Source organism: Hippopotamus amphibius, chromosome 2, assembly GCF_030028045.1.
Source record: "Hippopotamus amphibius kiboko isolate mHipAmp2 chromosome 2, mHipAmp2.hap2, whole genome shotgun sequence".
NCBI lineage: Eukaryota > Metazoa > Chordata > Mammalia > Artiodactyla > Hippopotamidae > Hippopotamus > Hippopotamus amphibius.
This window is the reverse complement of record NC_080187.1, coordinates 14644415-14656804: the sequence shown is the minus strand read 5'-3', so window position 1 is coordinate 14656804 and position 12390 is coordinate 14644415. Positions and strand designations below refer to the sequence as shown.

Genomic DNA, 12390 nt, shown 5'->3' with positions numbered 1-12390 from the left:
TGACACCTCTGTTTAATATGTGATGTGATAGGGATGTTACTGGAGCAGGTACAATATGACTCAACCTTTAAGAGCAGGATTTGAGTCCCCCCTTTATTCCAACGAAATGCACACATTTTAAATGGGGCTAGGTATGTAATCTTTGGCCGTGAAGTAGAGCAGAGGTAATGTGAGAATTTCATCAGGCTTTCTCTGTGGAGGAATCAGGCTCTCTTTGGTGAAAGGCATATAACACAAAGAGTCAGAGATTCCCAGTTCTAATCACAAGCTTCCTCTTCCGAGCTAAGTGACTGTGGTGAGTCTTTAAGCTCTTTGCCCCTCAGTTTCCTCACCTGTGAAATAGTTATGAAAATCATGCCCTGTCTCAAAGGCTTTTGAAAAACTGATTATCAAATTAGATGATGTTCTTGAAAGTGCTTTGTAAGAACATATGTAAGGGATCATTCTAACACTTTTCTATCAGGAAAGGAAAATCAGGTGGGGGAATAGATAGATGTAAATCTATCATTATTATACTTACCAAGTAATTATAGTGAGTTATTTTGTGAATATATGGACTTCTGGGGGTAACAACAATACTCAGATGTTCTCCCACAAGCAAAGGTTTATAGTTTTCAGTCCAGTCAATATAAAGGTAACTTTGGCTGAGAGATGAATATGCTATCGCTTGGTAATCTTCGCTGGCCTGATTTTCTTCTGGAAGATCTGGGTCCTCGGTCCTGACCTGAAAAGGAAAAAAGTAAAAAAAAAAAATATGTGGACTGTGATGTAATGTTTTCTGTGAAGCATACCTTTTAAATTCCTTTCTTTGTTTTATAATTTTCTAAAATTCACAACATCAAATGCTAAAGAAAAAGAAATCCCTTACTCCAATATGTCTGTTCAGCTGCGGTATCAAGTACCTTTACAAAGGCTATGGATAATAATTGGGATAATATGGGACTGTGGGCGATGGTGGGAAAGCCTTGTGAAGTGAAGAGAGAAAGACGCTCATGGAACAAATACTGGCACCCCAAAAGGAGTTGGGGACTCCTTTTCCCATGGGTTGGACGGGTAGCAGTGGGGAGGTCCTGAGGACTGGGGACAGGAGTCGTGAATGGACATCACACAGACTCTCTGGCCCATTTTCATTGTGAAGTCGTGGCACAGAGAAGGGCATACAAACAGAGTAGGGAAGAAGTGATATGGCAGCAATGTCGGCCTTCGACAGCAGAAGGGTTAATAGCTCCTGCTCTGGAGTGAGACATGCATTGGTTTGCATCCGAGTGCCATCATTTATTAAGTTTGGATAAGTAAGTTATTTAACCATAAGAGAGGTTAAAAGCCTCTGTTTCCTCAGCTGAAACATGACAAAGATAACATTCTCTGACTCAGAGAGCTGATTACATGGGTATTAAATGTGTTCTACGTAAAGCTCTTAGCACGATGCTTAGCACTTCATAAGCGCTCGGTAGATGATAGAGAATCTATGCATGCTGGGGTATTATTAACTTATTCATTTATTATTTGGGATCGGGAACCTAAATATTATTTGCTGGGAGAGAAGACTATTAAATGAGCTCTAAGGTAGAGCCCATACAGCTAGAAAAAAGAGAGGCTTCCACATTTGACCTGAAAAGAGATAAAAAGTTGGAGGGTGGGAAAGAGAGAATGTTTTTATCACTGATTTCCACTGCTATACCTGTTTTGATGCTTCTAGAGTCTAATAGTCTTATTCATATAAGAGAAAATAATTCATCCCAAATTAAAAATTGATAGATTTATCTTCCTCAAGGCCCACTCAATGAATTTAAAGATTGCCTCTGGTGCTTTTCTCTTTTTTTTTTGTATGCAAAATTGTGGAACTGTTCTCTGGACTCATGGATAAAATCTGCCGCATTTGTTCTGCGCATTGGCCAAAACACACATTCAAAAGTACACATTGTCCCAGAAAATTTAACAGGAGAATTCAGCTCACTTTAAACGCCAGCACCGTCACTTCAGATGGGAGATTCACCACAAACGAAGCTACTCCATCACTGGAACGTGTTACACTTTGCTTTGACTCCAAGTCGGATGTCTCTTGGTTTACATCAAGCGTTTGTGCACTCAGGGTCACTGGAACCCCTCCTACCAAATGGTCAAGTGAATCCTTAACTTGCACCTGTTTGTCAGAACAGTCCAAATTCATTTCAACAGCTCATCACTTCTTTCGAAGCATAACAATTCTGAAATAATCTTCCTTCCTCCTCACCAAGGTATAAACTATTCGTATTCAATTCAGTGAAGAGAACATGTTCTCAGCTTATACATAGAAAAGTTTAATCTTATTTAGTTAAATCATTCTTGAATGGATTCCCCTGTATATCAAGAAGACTCAGAATATAAATATCCTCATATTAGGTCTGCCAAGCAGATGTGATAAGGTCTTCTGCTATTTAATCTCTGTGTTTCTTCAATTGGTTGAGAACTGGGTAAAGGAGGAAATGAGGCAATCACTTCTGGGAATGATTCTCTTGGATATGAGAAAAAATAAATGCATCTTTTTTTTTCTCCTTAAACTCTACCTCTCATTGCCATGCATATGGTCATATAAAATTTCCACAAAGGTATGAGCATATTTTATATTGTTTATTTTTATATGTGATATGAAATATATAAAATATATTTTAAAACAGTAAATATATTGTGACATATTTTGTGATCTTTTATTGTATATTATATTAATATAATTTATATTATAAATTACCATATGCATTGTATAGTAATGTTATAAATTATTAAATATGTTGTATATGTACTAAGAAGTTATAAGTATGTCCAAAGCTTGCTTGCAGTCTGGTAAATCTTTTTCTCCTAAAAGCCAGTGACCTACAGAAAGTAATAAATAACCCATTTTAATTATCCTAGAGTTGATTTTTAAAAGCAACACATCTTCAAAGGATAAAAAAATTCTACTCTAGGTTTCTAAAGGATAGGGAATAAAAATTTCCATTTTATAAATATAATAGAATATATATTATATGTAATAAAGCATGTTTTATATTATATATAAGATATAGAATAATAGTCTACAATAAAATATAATTAAAAGGTCAAATGAATGTTTTAACTCCATACTATCAGCATTTTAAAAAGGAAAAGTGGAAGAAGGAGGGAAAGTATTGCAAAGGAGGGGAAAAAAGCAAAAAAAACATAGAGAAAAGAGTCAGGGAGAGACAGAAAGTGCCGAGATAGAAAGGATGGAGAACAATACAGAGAGATGAGATCAGAGTTATGTACAAAGAGAATGCAGAGGAATGCACACTCAGAGACACACAGGAAGTAACAAACGGTGAGAGAAAGGGGTTTATTTTCAAGGAATGATATCTCTGTCTTAAGACTTTTTTACAGAACATGTTGCCAAATAATTTTAAATGTTCGTATAGACTTATGGGGTTTTATTTACATACCGTTTAATGTAGTGCTCATTTAGGGACTGCCTAACACAGGCTATCTTACTAGAGACCGATACTGCCCTAAGGGTTGATATCATTCCCAAGGCTGAAGCTGGCCTGCAGTTTCCCACCGCTGACCACACTGACCACCTTTTCCTTGGGCAGATTTCACACACAGAATGTGTTCCCTTTGTGATTCGCCTCTCCATAATCCTTCCTTCGTGTGCCACCCCCATATTTTTAGAAAAAGATAACCACATTCAGCAGTTTCCTCCCTCTCCTCCCCCCCGCCCCCGCCATCTACCTTGACAGAATAAGGAATCCCAGGCTTCACAAAAAGGGGAGTAGCAACCAAATTCAGTTTGTAGGGAGAAAGGACATATTTGATGCCAGGAATTTCTGCCTCTTCAGAAAATCCACCTAAAGAAATGACAAGGATTATGTTGACCTTTTTTCAGGAGTGACCTGACCCGTGTGGGGAGATATTTTGTCTCCATGTGTCTCCAGAGACCTACTCATTCATTCATTCACTACATTCCTGTACGCATTCATTTACTAGCAGCAGGTAGCATATGGGTCTTGGTTCACAGGGGCAGTACAGAGAAGAGTCTCAGTTCTTCTAAGGAGTTTCCAGAGCCTTATGCACAGGGCTTGTGTGCAGAGATGGCTCTTGTGGAAGTACAGCAATTGGATTGGACTAAGGAGGAATTAAAGGAAGGGACACCACTTTTCATTTGTGGCCTGAGTTTCAGTTAAATATATATAAGGCATTAAGGAGAGAAGAAAGAGTAGGCCAGAGACTAAGCCTACTGGGCATTCACCTTTAGAGAGCAGGAATATGGTGAGAAGTAGAGAAGACATAAAAAGAGAGCTTGACTTAGAGACAACCCAGAGGGTCTGCTGGCAAGACCCCAATAGTGTTACCCTTTAGCGAAAACTTAAGCTAAATTATTAATAATATACAAAGCTCTAATATCCCCAATCTCCTTTCCAGTATTACATCCCTAATACCCCTACATATATATCCTATACTTCAGCCAATGGAATAATCTGCTATTCTCAAAAAAAGATCAAGCTTCACCTCCCACCCTTAGTATGTCTCCTCTGTGAAGGCTGCCCCACTTCACCATGCCTATCATCTCTGCCTCAAAACCCTACTTATCTTTCAAGACAAGACCAATCATCTTTGGGACACTGTTCTTGATTGCTCAACAATCATCTAGGAGCTCATCTTCTTCTGAAGGTCAGTAGCATTAAGTACTTTGCTTAGAGAATATATGGAATTCCTTCTCGTAACAGAGTTCTTTGTTTACTTGTCTTATAGCTGATGCTTGTTTGTAAGCCACTAGAGTACTGGGTTTATGCATCATTAATCTTTGTAAGCCTGCATATTTAGCAGCACTCTTTGCATATCTAATTAATATTGCTTAAACTAAGTTTATTTGAAATAAATTGAGAAAAATAAAAGTAAGAAAGAAACATTAAAACAATGTCAAAAACATAGCCAGGGCAGCGAGTATAAAGTCATTATCATTCTCCTGCATCTTTTGAACATCTGATGTATACAAAGTGCTTAATAACTCGATATTACCTCTATTCTTCATTCTGCTACCCTAGAAAGACAAATTTAAAGAGGCGAAGGGGACGTAAGAATCATCTGGTCTAACAGTCATTTTACTGAAAAAAAAAAATGGGCTTAGTGTGGTTAAATTAGTTGTTCAAGGACGGCTGGGGGTTCAATATGCACCTGAAAATATAATGTACATTAGTAATCAAGACATATCAGAAGTAAGACAAAGTAACCCAACTTGGAGTAAAAATAAATACCTATGAAAACCATTGAGGAGAAGGAGGAGAAGCAGAGGAAGAGGAAAAGGGAGGAGCAGGAGGAGAAAATGAAGGAGGAAAGGGTGAAGGGAAAGGGGGTGGACAAGGAGGAGGAGGAAGAAGAGGTGCTGTGTTAAGTGCTTTGCATACATTGACTCTTTGATCCTCACCATAACGCTATGAAGTATATACTACTATTGGATCCGTTTTAGAAACATTACCTTTAGTTTTAGATAGAATCACTGACTATTACAGAATAAAAGGGCTTCGGATGCCCTTTGTTCAACTCCATCATTGTACAGCTAAGGGGACGAAAATCATGAAAGCAGTAATAACCTTCATCTGCATGGTACTTTATCAAACACTTTTACACACATAATGTCTTTGATTTTGATTCTTACCGGGTGAGAAAATTGGGGTGCCAGATGTTCAACCCAGATAAGCTGCAGACCCACTTGGAATATCAAATGGGCAGGTGTTATCCATTCTTGCCATTGAGGCAATAGAGACCCAATGACTAGGGGGTGGCAGAGCTGTACTCTAATCCATTTTATTTTTTAATGATGTAAAAAAATAAAATTTAACTATGAAAGGAAGGAAACTGTGAAAGAACTGTAGAAATTATTCATACCTTGAATATGCTGTCTAAATAGTTCCCAAGAGAAAGTTAAAAAACAACAACTTACCTGTAGACTCTATGACTGTCACACCTATATAAAGGTACTTGTTGTTTAAATCTTCTAGACCGCCATAGGACAATTCTTTAATTGCTGTTTCAGAGTTAAATGTGACTTCAGCAATTCCATTTATCAACTTTTTAAAGGGGGGGAAATAAAAGAGTTAGTTAGAGAAGAATTTATAAAGAAAAAATGAACAAAATGTGGCTTTACTAGCCTCTCAATCAAAAACAAATGTCAGAGGAATGCTTTATTGGCGCACACAAGTGAGTAACTGAGTCCACAGTCAAGCCCAGAATGTTATTTTCTAATCTATTTGTTTAGAATTATAGACACGGAAGAGTCTTAAACATCATTTTGTTCCACAGGTCTTTTCTGTACTAGCTGGCAAAGATGACTTCTTCCAATCACTGAGTCACCACCATTTTTCTAGGCCTCTCAGCTTACTTGTGCTCTTAACTGAGAGTTTATGGGGTTTTATGATATTTACTTTGTACTTTGCTGCTTACATGTTGAAACACTAAAAACACACAATAGGTAATGGGACATGGGGTTAAGTCATATGATATTATTTAATTATTAACCATAACAGTGAAATAGATTTTTGCCTTGTTTTTTCTTCTGAAATTGAGTACTTTGAGGCCAGGGATTTTTGTCTTATGTAGCTCTAAATCTCAGTGTCTAACATAGAATGTTGCATTAAAAAGAAGCATTTAATTTATATCTCAGAGAAATAAAACTGTCTTTTGAAAGCGCAAAGGCTAAATAACTGATGATACAAACTACGTGAATATGCAGCAGTGAGCAAAATGACATGAGCCCTTACCATCCACAGTATAATGTAAAGAACACTGAACCAGAGAAAAGGGGACCAGGGCTCTACTCTGAGCTCCAGCAACCGCTAGCCCTTAACCACGGACCAATAACTTTCCAGTGAGTTCATTGTTAATTCATTCACTTAAAAAATTTTTATAGAGCACCTACTTTTTGCCGGGAACCAGGCTGGCTCTGGGCATATAATAGTAATGATTTAGACTCACAAAGAGTTTTGTGTAGAGAATGATAGAGAAGTAAATAAACCACTACAATAAGAAGGGTTTCTCAACCTCAGCACTGCTGACATTTTGGACAAGATAATTTTTTGTTGTGGGGCACTGCTCTGAAGGAGTTTCACAGCATCCTTGGCCTCACCCAGTAAGTGCCCATATGATCCTCTTCCCCAGCTGTGACAACCACAAATGTCTCTGGACATTACCAAGTGTCCCTTTGGAGGTAAAAATCAACCTTGGTTGAGAACCACTCCAATGAAATGTGAAACGTGCTCCACTGAGAGCAACTTGAGGCCTGAGGGAGCAGAAAGTGTGTTGATGTTGAGACAAAGAATGAGGAGGACTTATCCAGGCAAAGAAGAGGCAGGAGGGGACAAAGGGAAAGAGCATTCCCAAGCAGAAGGAGCAGCTCTGCAAAGACCTGGAGGTGAGAGAGACTAGGGTAAGTTTGAGAAACTGGCCTGACCAGCGCAAGGGAGAAGAAAAGGAGAGATGGGCTGGCGAGGGGGACTGATGCTAAGGAAAGTGAATTTTATCCTAAAGATAGTGAGAAACCAACAAAGGATATTTAAGCTTCAATTTCCACACCTATATAAAATGAGAGATTGGACTAGGTGACTTTGAAGTCACTTTCCATCTCTAGCATTCATGATAGATCTTTAGGTACAAGGGAACCTCTTACCATTGTGCTTTGCATTGCTTTTTGCATCATTTCTTTTTGATTCTCTTTTAAGTCTTCTCTTATTCCGAAAGAGATATAAACATCAGCCTCGCTGACGACTTTATTATAAAAATATCTGTCAAACAATCATACCATAAAATTATTTTGCTAACATGGTTAAAATAATAAAATTTGGATAAAATATAACAATTTAAAATTACGTAAAGCACTTGATATACTTTAAAGTGCCTTCCATCCACTATTACATTTCATCCTTATAAAGCTACAATAATAAAGACAAAGTACAGATTTTTATTACTATGCGCTAGATGAAAAAAACTGATCTTGAGGAGATCAAAAGAGTTAGGTCTGGATTCCTTTCTTACAGGACACATCACTTCCACGATGATTTTGATACCAGTGGAGAGCTGTTCTTTATTTTCTTTTACGTCTTTAAAAACAGCATGTCCAATCTCACGGTTATATAAGTTCTTTTTTAAAATTCCAACTTCATATTTCCTTTTTTAGTTTAGAATTAAAGTAATTAATAAAGAAAACTTTCTGCATAGCAAGGACTATATAGCAAGAGCTAACTTTCCTTATTCATAGTTTGAACAAAAAAAGTGAGTCCCTCCATTAAAAAAAGTCAATTTCTACAATTCTCGGTCAAGTGAGACTTTATGCTGATTTAGATTAAGTGACAAAGACTCTATATGAGGAATAGATGCTAGTAAGAAAGGCAGTATAGAGTCGCATTTGAGGGCATGGATTCTGGAACAAGACAGCCATGTGACTTACTAGCTGTATGATCTTGGGCAGATTATTTAACATTTATGTACCTCTGTTTTTCCATTTGTAGTATGGGGATAGTGATAGTATTTACCTCATAGAGTTTTTGTAAAGATTAAATGAGCTAATAGATACAGAGTGCTTTGAAAAGTGCCTGACATGTATAGCTATATAAATTGGTTATTGTTATTAATAACTACACTATATTGTCATTTTTAAATGACCGAAGCTTTTGTGGTAGATTGCTTGCAAAAATAAGCCTAATTCTCCACCTCCCCATGTATCTACCACCTTTGCAGCTCCTTGGGTGCACAGGGTGTGAAGGGAGTCTATTTCCTTCGGGCTGGTCTTATAATTTGCTTTGGACGAAAGAATGTGGTAGAAGTGATGGTGTAGTAGTCCCAAAATGTAAGATGAGAAACACGTATGGCCCAATCATTCTTGTAGCTTCAATCAACTGCTAGCCAACTGCCAGGCATGTGAGTAAGACCTCCTTTGACCAGCCAGCCGCCAGCTGACCTGCCAACTGACTGCAGGCACATGGGCGAGCCCCACTGACATCAGCCTGGCCCACATCAGCAGAACTGCCCAGCTGACTCACAAGTGGTTGTGGTTTTAAGGCATTGGGTCTTGGAGTAGTTACGCAGCATTAGCTGGCTGATTAAGCCACTAAAAAATGACAAGGAGTGAAGGTTTCATATCTCAGTCCCAATATCCTAAGTCATGCTGGTTCCTAAACATACACATTAAACTTAAATCTTTAGGATTTCTTTTTTAAAACTGGTGAATAACCAACAAAGCTAAAATCAGTATCAGCTAAAATCAGTATGAGCAAACAAACTATAGGCACGATGTCTTCTCAATCAGTCAGTTTCAAAGTCATTGCAGACATTGCCACTAAATCACAGACTTCAGCGATATATAAATGTATCAACTCAACACATTGTACACCTTAAACCTGCACAATGTTATATGTCAATTATATCTCAATAAAACTGGGGAGAAAAATCACAGATCTCACTCTGGGCAACTATCACCAGAGGTGGCACTCAGCTTAGCTGGATAATCTAAAAAACAAACAAAAACTTTCTTACCTTGCTTTTATAGTAATTTTAAAATTAGTAAAGTCCTTATAACCAATGAAATTATTTTCCGGTTCTATTGAGATAGAAAAATGTGGCATCACTGAAAATAAAGACAAAGAGGTAATTAACATTACCACTTAAATTAGAGTGGCCTTTAAAGCATAGCAACCAACTGTATTTCTGCTATAGTTGGATAAGCTGTGACATCAACACAACATCCACCTTGTCATCATTCTCATCGACAACAACAACATCTTTGGGGAGCCTCCCATTCTACCAATCAGAGATCAATCCATCCTCTGCGTCCTGGAAGCACTTTGCTTATACTTTGATTTCGGCACTTAGTATAGGCAATCGATTATTTCCTCCACTAGAGTATGGGCTCCTTGAAACAAAAAAGACTATTCTCTGCTTATCTTTGTGTGTCTCCCCATCTCACCCTTCTCATGAGTCACAAATATAGTATGTGCTCAACAAATGTTTATTAAATTGAAAACGGAAAAAGAAATTCCTTTCTTATTTAACATTTCCCTTTTTTTGTCTAGTAGATAAAATCCATCCAGTCTCCAAATTCCAACATAAAACTCTCACTTTAGTCAAGAAAAAGGAGCTTCCAATTAGCTACAAGAAAGAATCTTCATGCAAAATTAAAAATTAGGTCAGAAAGGAAGGAGGGTGTTTTCCTATCTCTTTGGTATTTTGATTGCCCAAGAGAAAACAATTTTGCCTGTCAAAATGGCACTGTTTTCTCTTTATACTAATTCAGACTGTGTACCGAGGCTTACAGATTCTATTAAACTGCACAACAGTTAATAGAAAATTGGGTGATTCTTTGACCTTGATTTTGTAGACAAAGACTGACACACGAGAATAAGTGAAATGGTTGGCTTCAGATATGGCTTATGTGTTTTCTAGATGGTGAAAAACAGAAGTAAAAGAGCAGTACAATTTGTTGCTCTGGGCTGCATTCCTATGTTATTAAAGATCAAGGCAGATGTAGTCTCTCCAGAATATGAAGTAGAGGAAAATATTTCATATTTTCCTTTCATCCAGTACCTACTTACCATGTAGCCTGCACACTCCTACCAACAGGGATATACCAGTGGACAAGACAGACAGAAATCCTACTCTTAATGAGCTCACAGTCAAGCAGGGAAGACTGGCACAAGCAAAGAATTATACAAACACCTGAGCAGTAGACGACGGTAATGAAAACTGATGTAAACAAGTACAGGGAATTCTTCCCAGGAAAGAGAATTTAGGGAAAACTTTGCTGAATAAATGGCTTTTCAACTGAGACTTGAAAGGTGAGTAGGAGTTGACTAGGCAAGAGTGAGGGGGGGTGTTGCAGGCAGATGGGACATCATATGCAAAGTCACCATTCCTGGAGTGGTTGGTATACATGAGGCTGAAGAGGAGGTGGGAATGAGGAGATATTGGGGACTTTTCAATAGTGAAATAACATGACAAAGTTTGCATTTCGAGATTATTTTGGCTAATACCAAGCAAGAATAGCTTTGAAACAGAGAGAGCATTTGGAAGGGGTAGTTGCAGAAGTCCAGGAGGGAGCCTGGTGATAAAACCGATGGGTGGCTGCAGATAATAAGAGGTGGATGAATTTTAGATATCTACATGAAGCAGCAAAAACACTTGGAAGAAGGGGGATCACTTAGGTTTATATGTTATTTAGAGCCTATAATCTTTAAAGTTGAGTTTCATTATAATAAATTTGCTTTGTCACTGTTTGTTAATTGTTAAAATTCGTGTGTTTTTTCGCCACATATTATGAGTCTCCTGGGGGAATAAAAGAATGACTGCAAGTAAAAACAAGTTGAATTTGATATCAGAACACACAAATTACTCTAGTAAATAACTACAAGAAACGAAAAGATTAAGCTATTATGTTAATTATTAGTCCATTAATATGATTGGTTTCAAAATAAGAATATTATAAATTTTTGGATCAATGTATTAGGGATTTGTGAGCCAGAAGGAAAATAGCACTGGACTAGGGGTAAGGAAATCCAAATGTTCTTGTTCTGTCACTAATTAGTTGAAATGAATTGAGTAAATCATCTATTAGTCTTACCAGTTTCTGCTCACCTCAACTCTGATTAAGTTTCTCCTAAAATCATAATTCAGGAAAGGACCTTAACTAGTAAAATTCCTCAGGGGACTAGGCCTCTTGGCGGTCTATGTCCAGAGAGATTGGTGTGCTTGTTCAAGGTTGAGAAGAGCAACTAGAAGTAGAGCCTGGGCATTCGGACAACCCCCACTCCTCCCACCCCCTTGGCCAGTACTTCTAACCATACCAGCGAGTGTCCTCATCTTCATCTGGGAGTGATTTTTGCATTAAGTTCATTCATGAAAAGAATTATTGCAAAAATACCAACTCTTTATAGGTAAACTTTTAATTGTCAGAAATTACCATATTCTTTAATTTCAAAATATGTGGTTCCAGTTGTTGAAAAGTCTTCTTTATATTTAGCTTGAATTTTCCACACACCATATCTATGGAAGCAAAATACTTAAAATTACAGAAATCATCAAATGTTTTTAGTTCACCCAAAGAAAATCTAATCAATTTCCGTTTTAAAGAGGGAGAGGTAAGTATAGATGTATATAGCATATGTAAATTTTTCTTGGCAACAGATTTTAAAGCAATAAACAAATACTTGAGCATTTTCAGGATAATAGAGATTGGTTAGTAATTAGTTTTCATACATTGTGATTTTTTTTCAGGTATTTTTATCTCAATATAATAGCTTGATTTGAAGAGCTTATGATACTTGAGAATTTACTAATCCTGGGGCTTAATTATACTAACATAATACTAAAATCCACCCCGTGGTAGAAAATCCATAACAATGTCTCTAGAAACATATA

General features: G+C 37.3%; 1 protein-coding gene across 1 annotated transcript in view; it reads right to left on the bottom strand.

Annotated features, from left to right (window-relative positions):
* The window catches only part of LOC130846158 (complement C5-like), a 91527-nt gene that overhangs the window by 64085 nt on the left and 15052 nt on the right, over positions 1–12390 (bottom strand). Inside the window, exons 6-12 of the mRNA XM_057724211.1 lie at positions 11933–12015; positions 9514–9604; positions 7652–7766; positions 5930–6056; positions 3721–3836; positions 1958–2143; positions 521–724 (exon numbers count right to left, since the gene is read on the bottom strand). Of these exons, the coding sequence (XP_057580194.1) occupies positions 521–724; positions 1958–2143; positions 3721–3836; positions 5930–6056; positions 7652–7766; positions 9514–9604; positions 11933–12015 (922 nt within the window). The remainder of the gene's footprint in view (positions 1–520; positions 725–1957; positions 2144–3720; positions 3837–5929; positions 6057–7651; positions 7767–9513; positions 9605–11932; positions 12016–12390) is intronic.